The sequence below is a fragment of the Palaemon carinicauda genome, chromosome 27, assembly GCF_036898095.1.
Source record: "Palaemon carinicauda isolate YSFRI2023 chromosome 27, ASM3689809v2, whole genome shotgun sequence".
NCBI classification, from domain to species: domain Eukaryota; kingdom Metazoa; phylum Arthropoda; class Malacostraca; order Decapoda; family Palaemonidae; genus Palaemon; species Palaemon carinicauda.
The window spans coordinates 19,943,683-19,963,838 of NC_090751.1; the positions used below are offsets into that span (position 1 = coordinate 19,943,683).

Sequence of the window (20,156 nt, forward strand, 5' to 3'; positions counted from 1 at the left end):
CTCTTTAAGTTTCATACTAAGGAACATCCCTTGTTTTAATTCGAGTTTTTGCACTCGTTCCCAGAGCTATTTTTTTTAGTCTCATAAGTATGGAAATTTTGTTTACCATAATGAACTATACTTTTATGCATAATACAGTACTGTACTATAATCAATGACAAAACATTGCAACACTCATATTTAGAAGCTTGTGTAATAATCAGAATGAAGACTGAAACATTTATATAACAAAATATCCTTCATAAAATCTTGTGTGTGTACTGCATTGCTTTCTTTTTACATATGTTACTAATAACTCTAGTTATAAGTAAATCTAGTCTGAGGTATATAGAGTTCAATTTACTGGCACTATGCATTATCACCAGAAGCAGTAGTTGTTGGTAGCTTAGCGTATGGGTTTATCGAATGCTTCCTTCATTGGAACCCTAAATTATCTGCTGATATTCACATTTTTGGTAAGCTGGTCCCCCTAACCCTTGTGAATTTGGAGGAACAACTGTAATGTTTTTCAAATTTTTAAAGAATTGACCAAATATTTTAAGAAGAGTTAGTTTGATAAGTAAAAAGATGTGGGTAACCATCATCCCTGAGATAAGAGCCATTTATAGATTTAGTTGAAGCAACTCGAGTTGTTTGCTATTTTAGTTTTGGAGGATATATTTTTGTCACTACTTCAACAAAATCATGCAAGAAATTATCATTTTGGGGTACACTTATCAGAATAGATGAAACGCCATAAGAGGTTGAAAATTTTGCCTGTCTGTAAAAGTGTTAGGGTTTCAACTGGTTGATATATGTGTTTGTGTGTAAATCATGGAACATTTGCTTGAGGTAAAATGGTCTGGTATTTGAATACAAGAAATCATAGTGCAGCTTTGAAATGTAGAGGAAAGTTTATGAAATAATCTAAATGCAAGACATACGCTTGGTAGACGTGGAGATGTATTGAAGTGTTGGTAAAAACTGTTTCAAGTGGTGGTCGGCCAAAAAAGATTGAGAAGATTCAAATAGATCATGTTTGGGGTGGTAAAAAGACAATTTTTCCTACACATTTTCTTCCTTAAGTTTCACCCTGTAAATACACATGTTAGTCAAGTAGGAACATCTGATATTTATAACAAGTATTATTATTTTGGGGAAGTGTTTACCATATCATTTGTAGTAGCTTAGAAATTCATTCTGTGGTGCATTGGTCATGGCGCTAAAATTGCATGTACAGAGTTTAGGACACTAGTAAAAGTTCATGAAATGTGCCTCGAACTACTTTCTTAGGAGACTTACACTTTAGGAGGTGGGAGTGTCTTTCTGAACTTCAGACCAAGCTAACCGGACGTCCAGGAACCTAGATGTGAACTAGGTTGCAAAATATAACGGAAAAACGAAACGTAGGGAAAACTACACAAAGAGCTCATGTTAGTGTCTAAGTACTTACCCTTCAAAAAAAAAATGCCATGATGCTGAGTCCTGTGGCAAAGTTGTAGAGACGTGTCTTCTTTGGTTTGTATGTGGGGTTATCTCCGAGCAGGGAAAGGAAAAACGGGGACTAGGGTGAAAGGGAACGAACCTGTGTCTCTTGGTTTTGTTATCCACGATTGTACCTGGGGCTTCACCGTTAAATCGCTTGGAGCGCGGAGATGACTGTCCCAATAGAAAAACCATCTAAAGACCACCTCGAGTAATCCTTGAGGTAATGCGTTGTGAAGGTCGACTGATTCAACCAGGTGCCTGCTCGAAGGATCTGGCCCACCGCCATGTTCCTCTCAAAAGCTAGAGAAGTAATTAGACCCCTAATATCATGGGGCCTGGGAGTACCTGGCAGGGGCAGTCCCTCATTATAGGCCCTGACAATAACCCGTCTCAGCCAAAAGGAGATGGTATTCTTAGATACCTGCTTTTTTGTAACACCCGTGGAGACAAAAAGATTTTTGATACCAGGGCGGAGATGGGCAGTCCTCTCAAGGTACTCTCTAACGGCACGGACGGGGCACAACTTCAAATCTTCTGGATTCCCTGTCCTAGGAATGGCCGGCATTGAAAAGCCCTCGAACTTAGGGTCCCAGACCGCTGGATTTTGAGTCTTTGCCACGAAAGAAGGGACGAACTTGAGGGAGATTTCCCTCCACCCCTTCGAATGAGAGATGTCATAAGACAACCCATGGATCTCTCTTACTCTCTTAGCAGAGGCCAAGGCCAACAAGAAGACCGTCGTGAGAGTGAGATCCCTGTCCACTATATCCTTCAGGGGTTCGAACGGCGGTCCACTTAACGTCTTCAATACCCTTGCCAAGTCCCACTGCGGCACCCTGGAGGCCTGCGGAGGGCAAGTTTGTTCGAAGCTCCTGATGAGCATAGAAATGTGCCTAGAGGTGCCCAGATCAATGCCCTTCAGTAGGAAGACTTGGCCCAAGGCTGCACGGACTCCTTTGATTGCCGTAATTGACATGCCCACTTCGTCTCTGAGATGCACTAGAAAATCCGCAATATCTGGGACCGAGGCTTTGAGAGGCTTGATGTTCTTTGAGGCACACCATTTCGTAAAAGTAGCCCATTTTGCTTGGTAGACCGCTGCTGAAGACCATCTCAGATAACGTGACATCTTTTCTGAAGTACCTGTTGAATATCCTTCCTTCCTCAGGAGCCGCTCGATAGTCTCCAGGCGTGAAGGCGAAGAGACTGAGTATTGTTGTGGAACCTTAGGAAGTGTGGCTGCCGTAGAAGATCTGGCCTGTTGGGCAGAGGCCACGGGGGAAGACATGCCAGGTCCCTTAGATCCGCGAACCACTCCCTCTCCGACCACCAGGGCGCTACCAAAGTCATCTTTAAGTTTCGGGCCGTCCGTACTCTGTTGAGCACTTGCCTGATCAATGTGAAGGGGGTAAAAGCGTACACGTCGAGGTTGTCCCATTTGTGTTGAAAAGCATCTTCCAAGGCCGCCTTTGGGTCTGGGACAGGAGAACAAAACACGGGGAGTTGTGCTTTCAGTCTGGTTGCAAAGAGATCCATCACCAGCGATCCCCATTTTTGAATGATGAGTCTAGCTACGGGAGGGACCACTCTGTTCCCACTACTTGTCCTATCCTGCTGAGGCCGTCGGCTAGGACGTTCTTTTTGCCTGGAATGAACCTTGCTGAAATCACGATCTGTTCCGACTCTGCCCAATCCAGGATCTCCAAAGCGAGATTGCACAACTCCTTCGATTTTAGACCTCCGTGTTTCTTTATGTAGGCGACTACAGTGGCGTTGTCGCACATCAACGCCACTGTGTTTCCCCTTAGAAGATCCACGAACTGTGGGCAAGCTTCTCAGACTGCCTTAAACTCTAGGACGTTGATGTGCTGACCTTTCTCCTCGTCCATCCAAGTTCCTCTCGTTGTCTCGTTGAGGAGATGTGCCCCTCACCCCTCTTTGGAGGCGTCTGTGAACAGAAGCATCTCGGGAGGCTCGGTTGCGAAGGGCATCCCCTTGAGAGTATTCGACCGCCACCGCCACCACTCCAGGGAGGGTATTGTCTCCGGCAGGACGGGGATTAATTTGTAGGGCGAGTCTACTTGGTTCCAGAGACCCTTCAGGTTCCATTGGATGCTCCTGAGCCTGAGCCTCCCTTGGGGAACGAGTTTCTCTAATGACACTAGATGCCCTATTAGCCGATGCCAGTCTTTGGCTCTCCTGGGTTGTCTCGAAAGGAAAGGCAGGAGGATCCGTTCCAGGTTGTTCAACCGTTCCTCGGACGGAAAGGCCCTCACTAGTCGGGAGTCCAGTATCATCCCCAAGTAGGTCATCCTGGTGGAGGGAGACAGATTCGATTTTTCCCGGTTGATCGTGATACCCAGATCCTTGCAGAATTGAATTAGTTTTACTCCTTGCTCCTTCAAAACTCCCTCTGAGGAGGAAAGGAGTAACCAGTCGTCCAGGTATCGAATGAGGCGAATACCCCGCTCGTGAGCCCACACAGAAACTGTCGTGAAGACACTCGTGAATACCTGGGGAGCTGTTGACAAACCGAAGCAGAGGGTCTTGAACTGTAGGATCTGGGAACCCCACTTCACCCGGAGAAACTTCCTGCTTGAGGGGTGGACCGGGATTTGAAAGTATGCGTCCTTGAGGTCTATGGTCATCATGTAGTCCCCTTCCCTCAAGGACTGCAAGACCGACTTCGGGGTGTCCATTTTGAAGTCCGTCTTGCAAACAAACTTGTTGAGGGCTGACAGATCTATCACCGGTCTCCATCCCCCTGTCGCCGTTTCCACCAGAAAAAGAAGACTGTAGAAGCCTGGGCCCGGGTGTAGGACCACTTCCACTGCACCTTTCTCCATCATAGTGGAAACTTCTTCCTGAAGGGCTGCCCTCTTCAAGGGGTCCTTGGGTGCTAGCCACTCCGCCAGACTGGCTGGAATCAAAGGTGGAGGTTCTGTTAAGAGCGGGAGTCTGTACCCTTCTTTCAGTACGGATACTGTCCAGGGCTCCGCACCGTGAGCCCTCCATGCTTGCCAATATTGTCTGAGGCATCCCCCAACCTGAGGCTTGGGCAGGAGTAGGGGGCCTCCCACTCTATCTCCTTCTGGAGGAGCGGCCTGAACGCCCTCTCCTGGACGCTGAGTATGCTGTCCTAAAAGAGGCAGACGCTGCTGGGGCTCATCTACGGGGGGGGGCTGCGGTGGTTGAGCCCAAGAGGTAGAAGGAGCGTTTCTTCTCGTCAGGCTAGGAGAGGCATGAGAAGTAGAGGGGCCATCCGACGTTGACCTCCTGTAAGTGGGCCTCCTCATGGAGTGGGGTCTGGGTGCACCCACATCCTTCCTTTTCGAGACCTTTTCCATGAGCTCCTCCAACTGTTTCAATGGTAACAGGGAGTCACCCCACACAGGCAGGCTTCTCAAAGCCCTTGCTTCTCTGTCAGGGATTTTCCGGGAAAGCTTGGCTAAGACCGTATCCCTTTTCCTAAGCACCCAGTTGGCTGACAGGGCAAGAGACTGATAAGTCAGGAACTTTAAAGTCTTTCCCCCGGAGATGAAGAGTTCCTTCAGGCGGTCTTGTTTCGCAGGGTCTGTCAAGTCGTAGGTGGCTTGAACACCTACCAGAGTGGAGGCCCACCAGTTCAACCAGGAGGCGACGTGGACCAAGTCTTTGGACATTTCCTAAGAAAGTAGTTCTCGGTAAGTATGTTAGGAAAAATACAAATTACTTAAAATTTGTGATTTTGGGCTACGCTTATCAGAATAGATGAAACGCCATGAGAGGTTGAAAATTTTGCCTGTCTGTAATAGTGTTAGGGTTCCAACTGATTGATATATGTGTTTGTGTGTAAATCATGGAACATTTGCTTGAGGTAAAATGGTCTGGTATTTGAATACAAGAAATCATAGTGCAGCTTTGAAATGTAGAGGAAAGTTTATGAAATAATCTAAATGCAAGACATATGCTTGGTAGACGTGGAGATGTATTGAAGTGTTGGTAAAAACTGTTTCAAGTGGTGGTCTTGGCTAAAAAAGATTGAGAAGATTCAAATAGATCATATTTGGGGTGGTAAAAGGACAATTTTTCATACACATTTTCTTCCTTAAGTTTCACCCTGTAAATATACATGTTAGTCAAGTAGGAACATATGATATTTATAACAAAAGTATTATTATTTTGGGGAAGTGTTTACCATATCATTTGTAGTAGCTTAGAAATTCATTCCGTGGTGCATTGGTCATGGCGCCAAAATTGCATGTACAGTATTTAGGACACAAGTAAAAGTTCATGAAATGTGCAATAGCGTGCAACTTTTAATACCAAAACTGTACATAGCGATTATGATAGTAGCAACTTTTAATACCAATACTGTACATAGCGATTATGATAGTACAGTACTATAATTGTTTTTTTTTATGAAAATGCATTTATAAGCTCTTCTTAACTATCAGTGATATCATCCTCTCTTATCTTTTTTATATACTGCTATAATGAGTTTTCAATGTCTAATGGTTGCTATACTATCATGACACAGCCTTATGCACTATAATTTATTGATGTTATTTCTATAGCTAAACAACAATCGAGAAACTAAAGATGATGCAATCCATCCAAAGAAGCACATTTCATACAAAATTCTTTAAATAATTTTCATGAGTTTGAAATTATTGCAATACAGTACTGTTCAAAGAATTGCACAGAGGAATGGTGCCATCAGTGCACCTAACACAGTCTACTATAGACATTACTTAGGATCTTTGCAGCATCATTTTGGCTCTTTAAGTGTATCCACATTTTAGCTTTCTACTTTACCTCTGTGTTCATGTAAATGTATTCCATCCTGTCATCCAATATATGTCAGTTCCCCAACTGCTTTTCCTTGGCACTCAATTGTCTCCCCAGCCTCTGTGCTGGATCAGATTGCCCAGATTCCTGAAAGTAATTCAAAGAATGTTTCATCACAATCTTTCATGCCATCCTTTTGGGTTAGTAATAACGATAACAGCTAAAAATTGCTATTGCAAGTTGATTTTATTATATACAGAGTATTTAGTACTGATGAGATGCTTGTTTTTAATGCCACTGTCATCATTAGTATGGTAGTTTTATAAAGACTTTAGTATAAATCACACACTGAGTTTCATATGCATTATCATTATATTTGGCAAGAAAACATATCAAAAGAAAAACTGTTGAATATTAAATTTAGACCTAAGGGAAACAATTTGTTTATTTGCTAGTGCTTCCACAAAGCCAGAAGGTTCAGCTTTGAGTACACCTGCTTTTATGTTGTCACTGTCACTTAGTTGCATTCGTTCCTGTCACAAAATTTTGTACTCTGATAGTTTCATATTTTTAGTTGGATAGTTTTATATTTATAGCTGGTTTTATGTCTTTTATTGAAATTTAATCATTACCAAGTGTGTGTAATCCTTTTTGCTGTGTAGCTTATGTGGCACTTGTTGATGGCAAAAAAGACTCTATGCCTCACCCCTCTGGTCCCATTTTCATTACTGTCTATCCTTTACTTTTCATTCATTCCTTTTGGCCTTCATTCTAGATGTCAAAACTACAGGTTTTCATTACCTTGTTAAAAATTTGAACTTGGAATTTAAGAACAAAGCCTTCAGGTGAACTCAGTAAGGCTTTCCATGACACAGTGTGGTTGTTAAAGTAAGTTATGGTATTATTAATAATAATAATCATAATATAGTAGAAGTGTCTTGTTGATTACGAGAAGTTAGGCTTGGCCTTTTTATAACCTGGTGTGCACATATGATAGTTGTGTAGTAATGCACTTGGTAACTGGTTTGAACAAGGCTCAGATTAAGCATCATAAACTGTACTGGGGAAATTAGCAGATATTGACTGCAAAATATCATGTAGGTAGCATAAGGGAAACGAGCTGCAGTTATCGTAATGTTCTATTGGGTTTTTTAAAGATAGTTTAACCATAACACTTAGTTCAAGATTTTCATTCACAAACATAATTTTGGATGACTTGGTGTTTTTTGGCAGTGGCAAAACTTTATAATCCTGGTAAAGAACCTTTCACGTTGCTATGATTTATCTTTTGATATTTTATTTAGGTGATGTGATCTATGATTAAAATACTCTACTGGTGTTTGTGAAAATCACAACCCTATGGTAGTGATCTTTATAAAAAGTAGTACCACAGTAATGCTGAACTTCTCAGTTGTACCTACAGAGAGCTTACGTGTTGGTGCATTTATTGCTCATTAACAGTTTATATTTATCATTTTAAAATTTGAAAATATATACTGTTTTGTGTGGGTATGCTATTGTCTTTTCTTGTTCTGACTTTCTTCAATTGAGAGGGTAATTTTGTAGTCTACTACATTAATCCCATTACTGAATATTTTCAATCCTTTGTTTTGATTCAAGGAATATAAAGTATGTCGTTAAATTTAGACCCATATCTTAGAACTTTTTATCATCTTTTCCATTTTCTTTCCAGTTACCGTGTTGCTGCAATAGATCATGGGCTGTTTTCATTCACCGATGTGAAATATGGTTCTTGGCCAGTCATTCTAGTCACCAACCCAAAGCATGCCCTTTTCACCATGGTTCATCATGAACCATTGGATCTTATGAAAGAATCTTCTCATATAAGGTTAGTAAACATATGCAAAAAGTTTAGTGAGGGTCAGGTGATGTCAAATTCCCTTTGCCCAATATTGGGAAAGCTGAGATGTCTATAACATGATCAGAAGTTGAGATGATAAAACATGCCTGGGTAAATTTCTTGTTCAGTGATTCTAAAAGGCTTCAGAAGAACTTAATACTGATTATTGGAAATATATCTTTGTTCATTAGTTTGAACTTCGAATTTCCAAAAAATTAATAAGCTATTATAAATGTTGTAATATGTTAGATCTGTATTCTTATAGGTATTAAGGGATATGAAGGTACTGATAATGATTTGTTCCCATACTAACAAACCCTATATTATTTATGTGGATTATCTTTCAGCAAAGCTGGAAGGTAGCCATTAGACTAAAAGTGCGAGGTGGCAACCCTGCCTATTAAGTGGGTAGGCCCGGGGTGGCTAGGGGATACCCAGCCGCCTCTATATACTCTCATGGCCGTGAGGTATGTCTTTTTTTGGGGATGGGAAATTCAGAAAGTTTTGTCATGCACTTCATAATTCACGGGTTTAGAAACTCCGTTTTTTTGGAGTTGATATTCGTTGTATTGGTTAGTGAATTTGTGTCGGGTACTGTCAGTCAATGGAAAAAGGCCGGAAGGGGAAAAGTAGAATTATTAATAGCATTAAATATAGAGTAAAAGCTGTGGTCCCAGTTGTTACTCTCTCTCTCTCTCTCTCTCTCTCTCTCTCTCTCTCTCAAGGCATATATATCTCCAGGTTTTTGGTGCCTATTTCATCTCATTTTATTCCAATGCATTTGTCAATGTATTAATCTTTCTTCACTGGTACAGTGGATATTGTGATATTGTTGCTTTATTATTATTATTTTTTTTTTCTTTTTTTTTTATCGCCCTTATGCGGACGTTTCCTGGGAGCGAGGGTGCCGCATTCGTTACCTTCATGTCATCAGTGGATACTTACCCCCACTCTGTGTCCTTCGTGTAGAGGGCATCGTTGCGAGCAGGGTTCACCCTATGAAAAGTGTAGGGAGTGGCCTGCCTCCCAATGGGAGAGGTTTGGACTGCGCAGAAAGAAAGTGGCTAAGCGCGATCTTTCTCCCTCAGGGGCGAGGAAAGAGTATTCTTCTTCTCGCACCCCCAAATCTGTTTCTATCTAAAGCTCCTTCTCGCTCGTGCTCTTCAGAAGGACGATCGAGCAGGAGCGCAAACCGCATAACTCCTTGGAACCCCAGTGTACTTGGGGAGTTAGTTGCTTCCCCTAGAGGAGCAGCTTCACCTCCAGTTGCCGGGGATCCATTTTCCCTTGTAGATGTGTTGTAGGTGTGGCCATCCCTAGGGGTGCCAGGAAGGATCCTACTCCAGAGCTCTGAACATCCTATGTTTTGGAGGTTTGTGAGGTACATCTGGACCTTCCACGCATGAACGAGGCAATCTCTCGCATTCACCCCTCCAACGGGCTCCTGCTGACGACGGTCCAGATAGCCATCCTGGGCCATCATCGTCTGTTAACCCTCAGCATTCTATTTCTCTCTACAGGAATACTTTGGCTGCTGGAGATGATCGTCACGAGACCAGTGCTCCTTCCACCACTGGCACGTTAGGACGAGTTTCTCTGTCTTCTCGTGCTTCAGGACACTTCTGATCGACGCTCGTGACAATCTGAAGATCATACAGATCGTAGGTCATCCCGATCTTAATGCTCTTTATCCAGAACGCGTTCTTGCTTTAGAGCTTCATGCTCAAGAGCTTTAGAGCTTCACGCTCACGAGATCAATAATCTTAATGCTCTCCTCGGAGGCATTCCTCTTCACGAGGTAGTTTTGCGATCGTGTTCTTCATGATCATGAGCAACTTAGTCTAGACTTAGGTCTAAACGTTCACGTTCTAGACTTTTTTCAGGTTGGAGATGGCAGACACGGTCATCCAGGTAGTTCGAACAAGGTACTTCATGTATGTGTCTCAAGGACACATGCTTCCAGATCCCAGTCCAGTCGTCTTCAAGGAAGTATCTCAGATTCATACAAGAGGACAGAAAATACCAGTTCAAGGTTCTCTGCTTCGGTCTTGCAACAGCACCTCAGGAATTTACCAGGGTGTTTGCCCTAGTGTCATTTTGGGCTCACAAGAAGGGCATTCATCTCTTCAGATATCTAGACGATTGGCTGATTTTGGCAGACTCGGAGACAACGCTTCTTCATCACCGAGAAATGCTTCTCGAGTTTTGTGAGGATCTGGAGGTCTTGATAAATCTCGAAAAGTCATCACTGCTTTCTTCGCAGACTGGTATACCTTAGTATGATAATAGACACCATCCAACAGAAAATCGTCCATCAGACAAAAGAGTACACAGGCTGAGAGAAATGGCATCACCCTTCATCAGACGAGAAGATCTACCGGCCCACGTTGTTTGAGTTCGTAAGGTCACCTAACCTCTCTCTTCCATCTAGTTTCAAACGGTCGCCTCAGGATAAGATCCCTGCACTGGCAGCTAAAGTCTATGTGGAACTAATACTTGAATCCGCCTGACGCTCGGGTCCCAATTACTCAGGAACAAGTAACAGACCTGCTTTGGTGGGTGGCAGACAAAAACCTCTGCAGAGGTCAAGATGATCTCATTTTCCTCCGGACTTGATGCTCTATACACATGCATCAAAATAATGATTGTGGTCCCTCTTGTTGCATCACACCATCTCCGGCCTTTAGTCAGAATCGGAAAGGTACCAGCACATAAATATCCTAGAGAGGAGAGTCGTATACCTAGCTCTTAGCTCTTCATCAGTTCCAACAGTTGCTGGCAGGCCATTCTGGTGTTGATGAGCAACAACACTACAGTGGTGGCTTACATTAACAAACAAGGCGATACCTTTTTGCAGCCTCTACTCCATCTTGCAATAGAGATTCTCAGATGGTCCGAAGAACATTCGGTGTCCCTATCAACTCGCTTCATCCCAGGCAAAAGGAATATGCTCACGGACAATCTGAGCAGAGCAACTCAGATAGTAGGCTTCAAATGGTCTTTGAATCCTCTGATAGCCAAGAAAGTCCTGACTGTGGAGTTACCCGACTGTAGACCTGTTTGCAATATCTCTAAACAGCAAAGCTTCTGCTGTACTGTTCTCCAGTTCCAGACCCTCAGGCTCTATGTCAGGATGCTTTTCAACAATGGTGGGACAACATTGTCGTGTATGCCTTTCTCCCGTTTCGTCCGACTAGATTGCTCGACAAGACCAGAGCATCCAAAAATCTAATGATAACCCATGTAGCTGAGCTCTGGCATCACGCAGAGTGGTTTCCAGACCTCATGCAACTTTTAGTAGATCTACTGAGATGAGCTCCCTCCACAGAACTGTGCAGTTGCTTTGACTTCACGCCTGGAGACTATACAGCATCTTCTCTCTGAGAAGGGCTTTTCACAACAAGTTGCTGAGAAAATGTCTAGATACTTGTGTAGGTCGTCGGCCTCTGCGTACCAGGCAAAATGGACAATCTTTTGTTGTTGGTGTCGTGTAAGGAATGTCTCTCCCTTTGATGCCTCTATTCAAGTAATAGTGGAATTCCTTGTATACCTTCGGGAGGAAAAGCTCCTTTCAGTCTTGGCGGTGAAACGCTATTGCTGAGCCTTGAGCTTCGCTTTTAAGCTGAAAGGAGTGGATATCTCTTCTTTGTTGGAGCTCTCTTTTCTCATACGGAGTTATGAGATCACTTGCTCTGTCAGAGATCAGGCCTCCTCTCTGGAACGTAGTTTGCTTTTTGAGGTCCTTCTCTCTACGAACCATTACGCCATGCAACTAACCGAAACCTCACTTTGAAGACGGCGTTCCTGCTCGCTTTAGCCTTGGCAGAGAGAGTCAGCGAACTACATGTCTCCTCTTATGACATCACCCATTCAAGGGGATGGGGGGAAGTGACATTCTGCTTCGTCCCCAAGTTCATTGCTGAGACTCAAAATCCAGTGGTACTGGACCCTAGATTCTGGCCCTTTCAGATTATGAGTCTACATTCTGTAACCAATGATCCAGATCAATTGTTACTGTGCCTAGTGAGGAGTTTTGAGATATTATCCTAAATGCACTGCAGCAACACAGCCTTACTAACATCAGTTTTCGTTAGCTCCAGAAGGGTTAAGAGGAGGATCACCAAGAACACTATTTCATCTTGGATACTTCAAGTGATTGAATGAGCTGTAGTCCCTGATCCTCCTCCAGCTCGATGACCTAGAGCCCATGATGTCGGGCATCAGTACGTCCCTGGCATTGAAATGCAACTTTTCCATGTTGCAGGTATTACAGGCAGGCGTATGGAAATGACGAACTACGTTCACAACCCACTACTTAAAAGATGTGATCTACAGGAGACTCGATATGTTTACTATTGGTCCTGTGGTGGCTGCTCAACAAGTGGTTTTAGAATAACTTGGGCTCCTTGTTGGACAAGTAGCATATGGTTGAGGGCATTGGTTACCCGGGTTAAGACTGAGATGAATAGAGTATGTATGGCATTTTCCTTTCTTCATCTTCCCCTCCCTTGGGGTACAGCACCATGGGTCCCTTTGCAAGCTTGCTTCAACCCCTGCAGGTAATTATCACTTCTCTTGTGCAGCCTAGTATAGCCATGATTTAATGTACTGTCCACTTCCCCATTGCTTTGTTTGAGGTAAGCAGTGGAAAATGTCTTTTTTTAATTCCTATATAAACTCAGAATGTGTTCATACAAGACTTGCATATTTCTCATGACAATGAATTTCTCAGGCCATTATCAAACTCACTTTGTATGTTTAGTGAAGTGTTAAGGTTTTCCGTAGACCACAGTCATATACTGTACTAGGTAAACTCGGGTCAATGTCCATGCCAGAATCAGGACTTCCACCCTCCTAAGAGTGAGTCATCCACATAAGTAACATAGTGTTTGTTAGTTAATTTGTATTTTTCTCTAACTAATACAAACCTGTAGTTATTTATTTAAATTGGCCCGCCATCACCTCCCCCCCCCCCCTGAAGTTCTGCCTGCAATCAAAAAATGACTTAGCTCACAGTCGTGAGAGTATATATAGAGGCGGCTGGGTGCCACCCAGCCACCCCTGGCCTACCTGCTCAAGTGTTTAGGCAGGGTTGCCACCTCCTTGCACTTTTAGTCCAATGGCTACCTTTCAGCTTTGCTGAAAGATAATCCATATAAATAACTACAGGTTTGTATTAGTTGGGGAAAAATACTAATTATCTCTGAATTTGTAATTTTTTAGTCTCCGAAACCCATCATCTTTAGTAAATGGCAGGTTAACTCACTGTTGGTTTGTGTTTTTTACATTAAAAGAACACTTGAAACAATATCTCACTTTCAAAGTTTTCATAATTGTTCGAGTCATTTATAATTAATGAATAACTCAATTGAACCATTGTGGAACATATAAAATGCTAAGCATTTTTCTGTCAACAGCATTTATTAAATTTGGATAACATATCCTTCCAAAAATTTTTTTAGTAGAGGTATCTTCAAATATTTTAGTTTCAAGTCCTAAGTAATTAGATGTGATATTTCATTTAAAAAAAAAAAACCATTCAAGTCTACTTTATAAGAAATTAAAAATGTCAACTCATTGGTGTGATTAAACTATTTTTAGAGAAACGGAACTTTGGATTTATAGATTCTAAATTAGATTTTGTGCTTTACCTGTAGAGTACTTATATGGTCAGCTTCACCCATGGCCGAAGCAAGAGTACGAGTAGATGACTCGGAATCCTGGTTATTGCTGTCCCATGTTGAAGGACCATTGTATGTGTCTAGATGGAATGCATACAAATATGCAGAGGGAATGCACTTGTTGGAGGTAAGTCTACCTTAGGATATACTGAAAAAAATATGCACTAATGATGTGTGTATTTTTTTAATCAATTCTTGTTAATAGTGTATGTGAAAATTACATGTGAATTTTAGGTGATATATACTGTACAATTATTTTTTATTTCATTTTACCCAGTAGTTACATATCTATATCTATGAAATGAGAGATTGGGAGTTGGCAAGTGAGAATTCAAAACAATAACATAAGCAGGTTGGACGGCTCCAGCATATCAACCCACAAAATGTAACCGATTTTATGCTATTTTCATCTTGCTTTCTATTTGTCTAATGAAGGGAAAAGACATGTTCCCGAAGTTATTAATTTGTTTAGAGAGTGAAGATTCTTCTGGTGATTAGTTATGTGCTGTATTTGGTGAGGTACCTAATTGTTTTTATTTTCTTCTTTAATGTTGGATGAGTTTATTATTGTTTTGACTTGAAAGTATATACGGTATGTAAGGTAAGTTATCTAGTTATTCTTCACCCTATACAAAATTGCAAAATTGGGTTGTCAAAAGTGGTGACATTAGAGAGTCGCTTAGCTTCTTGGAAGTGCATAGGCAGGAATTAAAGTTTACACTATTTTTATAACTCAAAGCAACCACCTCCCAGAAAGTTACTAAGCAATTTGAACCATATGGCCTCTTTAGAATTTTATTTCCTTATTTCCTTTAATCACGGGGCTATTTTTCCCTGTTGGAGCCCTTGGGCTTACAGCATCTTGCTTTTCCAACTAGGGTTGTAGCTTAGCTAGTAATAATAATGATAATAACTGCCATCTTGTTTAAACAGCTGCTTTGAATTTTCACTCTCCAACTGGTTTGATAGAAAAAGCTAAGTGACTATGGTACTTGCTAAGTATAGTAGGCAAAATCACATTTTATTATGAACATAACTTATTTCTCATGTTATTCATTTCTTATAGCGGAGTGAAGGGAATATTAAGTTTGTCATATATCAGTGGAATTTAAATATAAAAAGTCACTCTTTTCCAAATTCAAGTTTGTTGTACAGTACTGTTGTTTTTTTAGGTAGTTTTAATGTCACAGTAACAAATGAAAACTTTTATTATATTTTGAAAAATAAGTAGGTCCATTCCAAATAACGTAACTCAAAAGTTGACTGACATAGCATTCACGATATATTTTCTCCAACTATGTTAGGTACATGCAAGAGATACGAGTGGCAGAGAGGCTACGGTTACTCAGGAGTTCTCACTTGATGGATCTCAGCCATCGTTTCATTTTTGGCCTAGGGCATTGCTCATGTCCAATATATCCATGTTTGTAAGTGTGAGTTGTTTTTCTTTTTGGTTAATATTGAATAGTCTTAAAAGTACTTGGCACTAGTAATGCAATACTGTAGCAGCTTTATTTACTCTAATTCCAACACATACAATGAATTTTTCCATTGATCAGTGGTTTTGATAGTCATCTCACAAACTATTATGAGAAGAATGTGGTAGTTTCAATGGGGTTTATCTGTAATATGTGATCCTTATAGCAAGGCAATATTTAGATTTGTTTTGCACTGATACCTGTAAGGTATACTAAAGTATCTTTGCATTAACCTTTCATCCACAGTAGCATTGCTTTCTACTTTTTTACTTTTCATATGATCCTTTCAGTTTAAGTACCACTTATCCTTCTACCTTCTTCAACTTTAACTTACTCTAATTTTTAGTTATATTTTAAGAAAAAGTCTTTAGAGTGAGCTTTATAACCCTCTCATAATGAAACACCATGTCTTCATTGAATAGATTAATATATCAATGGTTTATGCTTCCGAATGGAAAATTGTAGGATTTTTCTGATCAATGGCACTGCTTTTTATATAGTACCTTCCTATTTAAATCATACTTTGTGATAATTTTTTAATTTTTCACATGTGGCTGCGGGTCCTTAACAACAATTAGAATAGCTCCAACATATCCCTGCATGTCATAAGAGGTGACTAAAAGGGACAGGATGATGGGACTGTTACAATTTTAAAATCGTTACTGGTTGTTTTAATATTTAAACTAAATATTTCCAACAACAACCAATTAAATAAGGGAAATGAATATAAAAGAAACTCACAAAAACAACAGGTTTACTCACAAACTTATAAAGATAATCTATGTTACTTCTTTGGTTACTTTAACTGGCAAATCAAATCAATCAAAACATAAGCAGATAAGGGGAACAGTCAATAAGGTAGAATTACTTGAGGAATGCTGAATAGTTTTTTGCATCATCTGAGATGATACTGGTACAAAGGCTTCAGGCATGAGAATGTAGCAGAATGGTGGCCGAAGTTCAAGGGAAACTGGCATGATGACTTTGGATTCGAAGATGTCACAGGAAGGGTGGCTTCAAGATGGGGCATCAATAGTCTCCTAGAATTCAATGATAGAGTAGAACTAGGCCAGGCAGCAGGCAGTATAGCTACTTCTCATCACAAGAAGCAGGGAAGGCTACCTGCTTCAATACAGTATGTCTTTTCTTCTCAACCATAACAGGATTTTAGAGATAGGCATTTGTCATCTGAAGGGAAGGTTGGAACTGGTCTTCTCTGCGTCTTATCTCGTCAGGACAAGGTTCCTATCTGGTTCAGACATAGATCCTCTCTTGTCCTATGTTCTGTTGTATCGCCTCTGGACAATCTCTTCTTGTAGTTTATGTACACATGTATTGGCGGAGCTAATTACAATGGGCTGTTTGCATTTCCATATAAGGATGTTTTTGGCAATTCTACGTCCTGATTGCTTTCCTCAAGAACATCCATTTTGATCATGTCATGATTGCTTTCCTCAAGAACATCCACTTTGATCAGGTTATGATTGCTTTCCTCAAGAACATCCATTTTGATCACGTCATGGAAGCTTCTAGAACAAATTTTTGATACAATCTGGACCTCGTGTTAAGTAATAATAAAAGCATGGCACTTATCCTTCCACACGTGATGACATTTTTCATAAACAAGGATACCCCTCGAGGCTCAGTTTCTGAGAATATGCTGACTTCACTGATTAAGGTAATGACATTTTGGTCCAAACAAGACAGTTCTTTTATCGCTGTAGGCACGCTTCCTCGAGGCTTAGTTTGTTTCCAAAATGCTGACGACAGTTAAGTGATGACAGCTTTGACCAAATACTATGGTAGTCAAATCTCTTCTCTCTGCTCACACTTTGGAAATAAATAAGTTTCTCTGTTTTAATATTATATTCCTTCAATAGTACTGTATCTACCCATGACAGACTGGGAATACCCTCTCTTGTGTAGTTACTTTCTGTGAGATATCAAAATGGAGGAGAAGGTGGAAGAGTGACTGCTTCCTGCACTCTAGTTTTGGGGTGTCAGAATGTGCATGGATATAGTACAATATCGAGTAAAAGATATGAGATTGAAAGTATGTTTTAGAATAGAAGGATGGATGTATTGGCCTTGTGTGTGGCAAAGATGAAAGGGAATGATGAAGTGATGTTTGGTAAGGTAACAGGTAGCGTGTCTGAGATGAAAGGGGAAGAGCAAGAGATGGTGTGGCTTTATTGCTGAGTGAATAGGTGAAGGTAAAGTAGTGGAATGGAAGGAGGTATCATCTAGGTTAACATGGGTAAGGATTAGGTTTGGTAGGGAATGTTGGGCTTTAAAGTTACTGCATGTGGGCCAAGTTAAAATAAGAAAAAAGTGACGCAGTTCTGATAGGCCCTGCTGCTTCCTTCGGTCGCCGTGGATACAGCACAGCTGAGGTAGCAGCAGTAAGTAAAGGATTCAGCATATGAAGCTTTCCTTTTTCCGATGAAACGAAAGAGGTGGTTGACATGTTGTCAGCGTCCAGATGCATTTCCTGAAGCACGTCCTGGACTTCATTATCTGCAAGATCTGGTTGTACTGCAGGAAGTTGAACCTTTGGTATCTGATGACCGTACACTGTGGTCACATTAGCTCTGGGGAACAGAAGATACTTCATTTCCAGTGAAGGAAGATATGGGGCACCTTGTTGAGAGCTCTTCTGAAATCCCCTCACCCAGTCTCTGATGGTTTTCTGGCCCCACATTTCCTTATTCTGAGAAATATTAGTAGTGTGGAAGCCAGTATGGAGGAGATCCTTGCATGTACTGCAGTTGGACAGTTCCCTGATAGCAAAGGATCCCTTGGGAACATAACCGTCTGCATGCTTCTTTCAGGTCTTATGACTGCAAGGCGACTTGTCCCGCCTGGTGTAGGTTACCGTTGAACATTCCATGTCCTCAGCAACCTGTAAAGATAGAAAAATTTTAAGGAGTACGTTATCGTCACACAAAATTTTTTATATCTTCACATATAAAAATATGAATTTTTTTTCTGTAAAATTGGTAAGTAATATAAATATATACAAAACAATTCAAAAATTTCTACCTACTACTAGTGATGGCTAAGGCTATACTACAATGGAAGCTCATGACAAACAGCTCAGAATTCTATATAAATTCTTAGTGTGGTAGAATGGAGGGAAAGAAAAAGATTCATACCATTAGAACACTTTTTCTCCAAAATTGGTCGATCAGACAACATAAGGTGGCAAAGTCAGATACTGTTCGACCTAAGGCAGCAACTTTGTAAAGCTGATATGGGCCCAAGGTTTAACCTTCCCTTACTCGGCAGGTAAGTCTACGCAACACTGTAAGTAGGCAAGCTATACTACAATGGAAGCTCATGCCAAACAGCTCTGAATTCTATATGAATTCTTATAGTGTGGTAGAACGGAGGGAAAGAAAAAAGATTCATACCTCTAGAACATTTTTTCTCTCCGAAATTGGTCGATTAGACAACATAATAAGGCAAAGTCAGATACATGTACTGTTCGACCTAAAGCGGCAGCTGTGTAAAGCTGATATGGGCCCAAGGTTTAACCTTCCCTTACTCGGCTGGTAAGTCGATGCAACGCTGTAAGTAGACATTGCTAAGTCAACAACCGGTAGACAATCCCAGAGGGAATAGTCAAAGGGTAAGAAGAATGGTATAGTCCAGTAAAAGAGGGGTCAGCTGGTAGGGCTGATTGCCATTTGCCTTGTTGTTTACATAAGTTTTTATCAAGGAATGGGGTTCTACCCATTGAAAATAATGAGAGCCATCTGAAATGGCCTGGATTCTAAGAAATTGTGAATTCAATAAAAATCCTGACAACTAGGAGGTATCCAATCTATCAATTTAGAGGATAATGTTCCTCATATGATCGAAAGAGATATTATAAAACGACTGCTTATCATAAGCTATCGTCCAGTATGTGCCAGGAAGATTAAAAGATAGCAATTATCCTTTCACTATTCCAGCTATATTAGGAAGTTTACCAAGTAGTAATAGAAGAGGGAAGGCAAACTCCCTGAGGTGGACATCAGGCTAATGAGCCTGTTGTCTAAGGTCACTTCGTATAATGAGCATGGTAATCTATCATTATGCCAAGTTTAAAGTAAGGAAAAGATCTAGACTAGGGTAAAATATGCAGTCGAAGTCACCCTTCAGGTTAAACATGGAAATAACCCAGGAAGCCAGACCTGGAAGAAGGTGGAAGATAGGGTGAAGACGTAGCGACAAGTGTAAGGCAATGCTATGGTGACACAGGGAGCATTTTCTTTAATAATAAAAGGAGAGATCCCAGCCTACTCACATATAGTGCTAATGGTACTCAAGCCGACAAGTCTGTTAAGTATGGCAATCTGGTAGTCACTAAAGCCAAGGAAATTCCGACAGAGCAAAGGAAGTGAGACTTCACAGAGAGAAAAACATAGCCTAGTGGAGGGAGCCGTCTCCCAAACACAAGGCGACTGCTAAGTCAGCAAGAGAGATGATCCCTATCAAGGATCAAACCCCATTACCCTAGGAGTAGGCTGACAGAAACCCCAAGCTGGCCAGTCTAGATATATAGCTATTGAGGGGTCCTAAAAAAACCAGGGAAAGTCAGACTAGACAAAGAAACTGTAGTTCTACAGCCAGGAAGAAAATGTAGCCTAACTGGGAAGGGGAAGAGGCAGCCACCCTACTAGAAGGCAGCAGAGGGAATTAACCCAATTTAGGATTCTCATGCCAACCCGAGAGTACATTAACAGTCTCCTCAGGTATATAGGTATATAGCAACTGAGGACTCCTCAAATACCATGGAAGATCAGACTAGGCAAGGAACTGAAGTTCCATGGCAAGGGGGAATGAAGTGTAACAGGGGGAGGGAGTTAGGGGACCTTAGAAAATGGTAAGGCAGCAGGAAAGGAAGGCCTAACT

At 41.2% G+C, this 20,156-nt stretch overlaps 1 protein-coding gene across 2 annotated transcripts in view; it reads left to right on the plus strand.

Moving 5' to 3' along the window:
- LOC137620587 (transmembrane protein 62-like) overlaps positions 1 to 20,156 on the plus strand; it is an 83,175-nt gene that overhangs the window by 44,669 nt on the left and 18,350 nt on the right. For both annotated transcript variants that reach the window (XM_068350843.1, XM_068350842.1), the window contains exons 7-9: positions 7,931 to 8,086; positions 13,756 to 13,906; positions 15,084 to 15,206. In XM_068350843.1, coding sequence (XP_068206944.1) covers positions 7,931 to 8,086; positions 13,756 to 13,906; positions 15,084 to 15,206 — 430 coding nt within the window. The remainder of the gene's footprint in view (positions 1 to 7,930; positions 8,087 to 13,755; positions 13,907 to 15,083; positions 15,207 to 20,156) is intronic.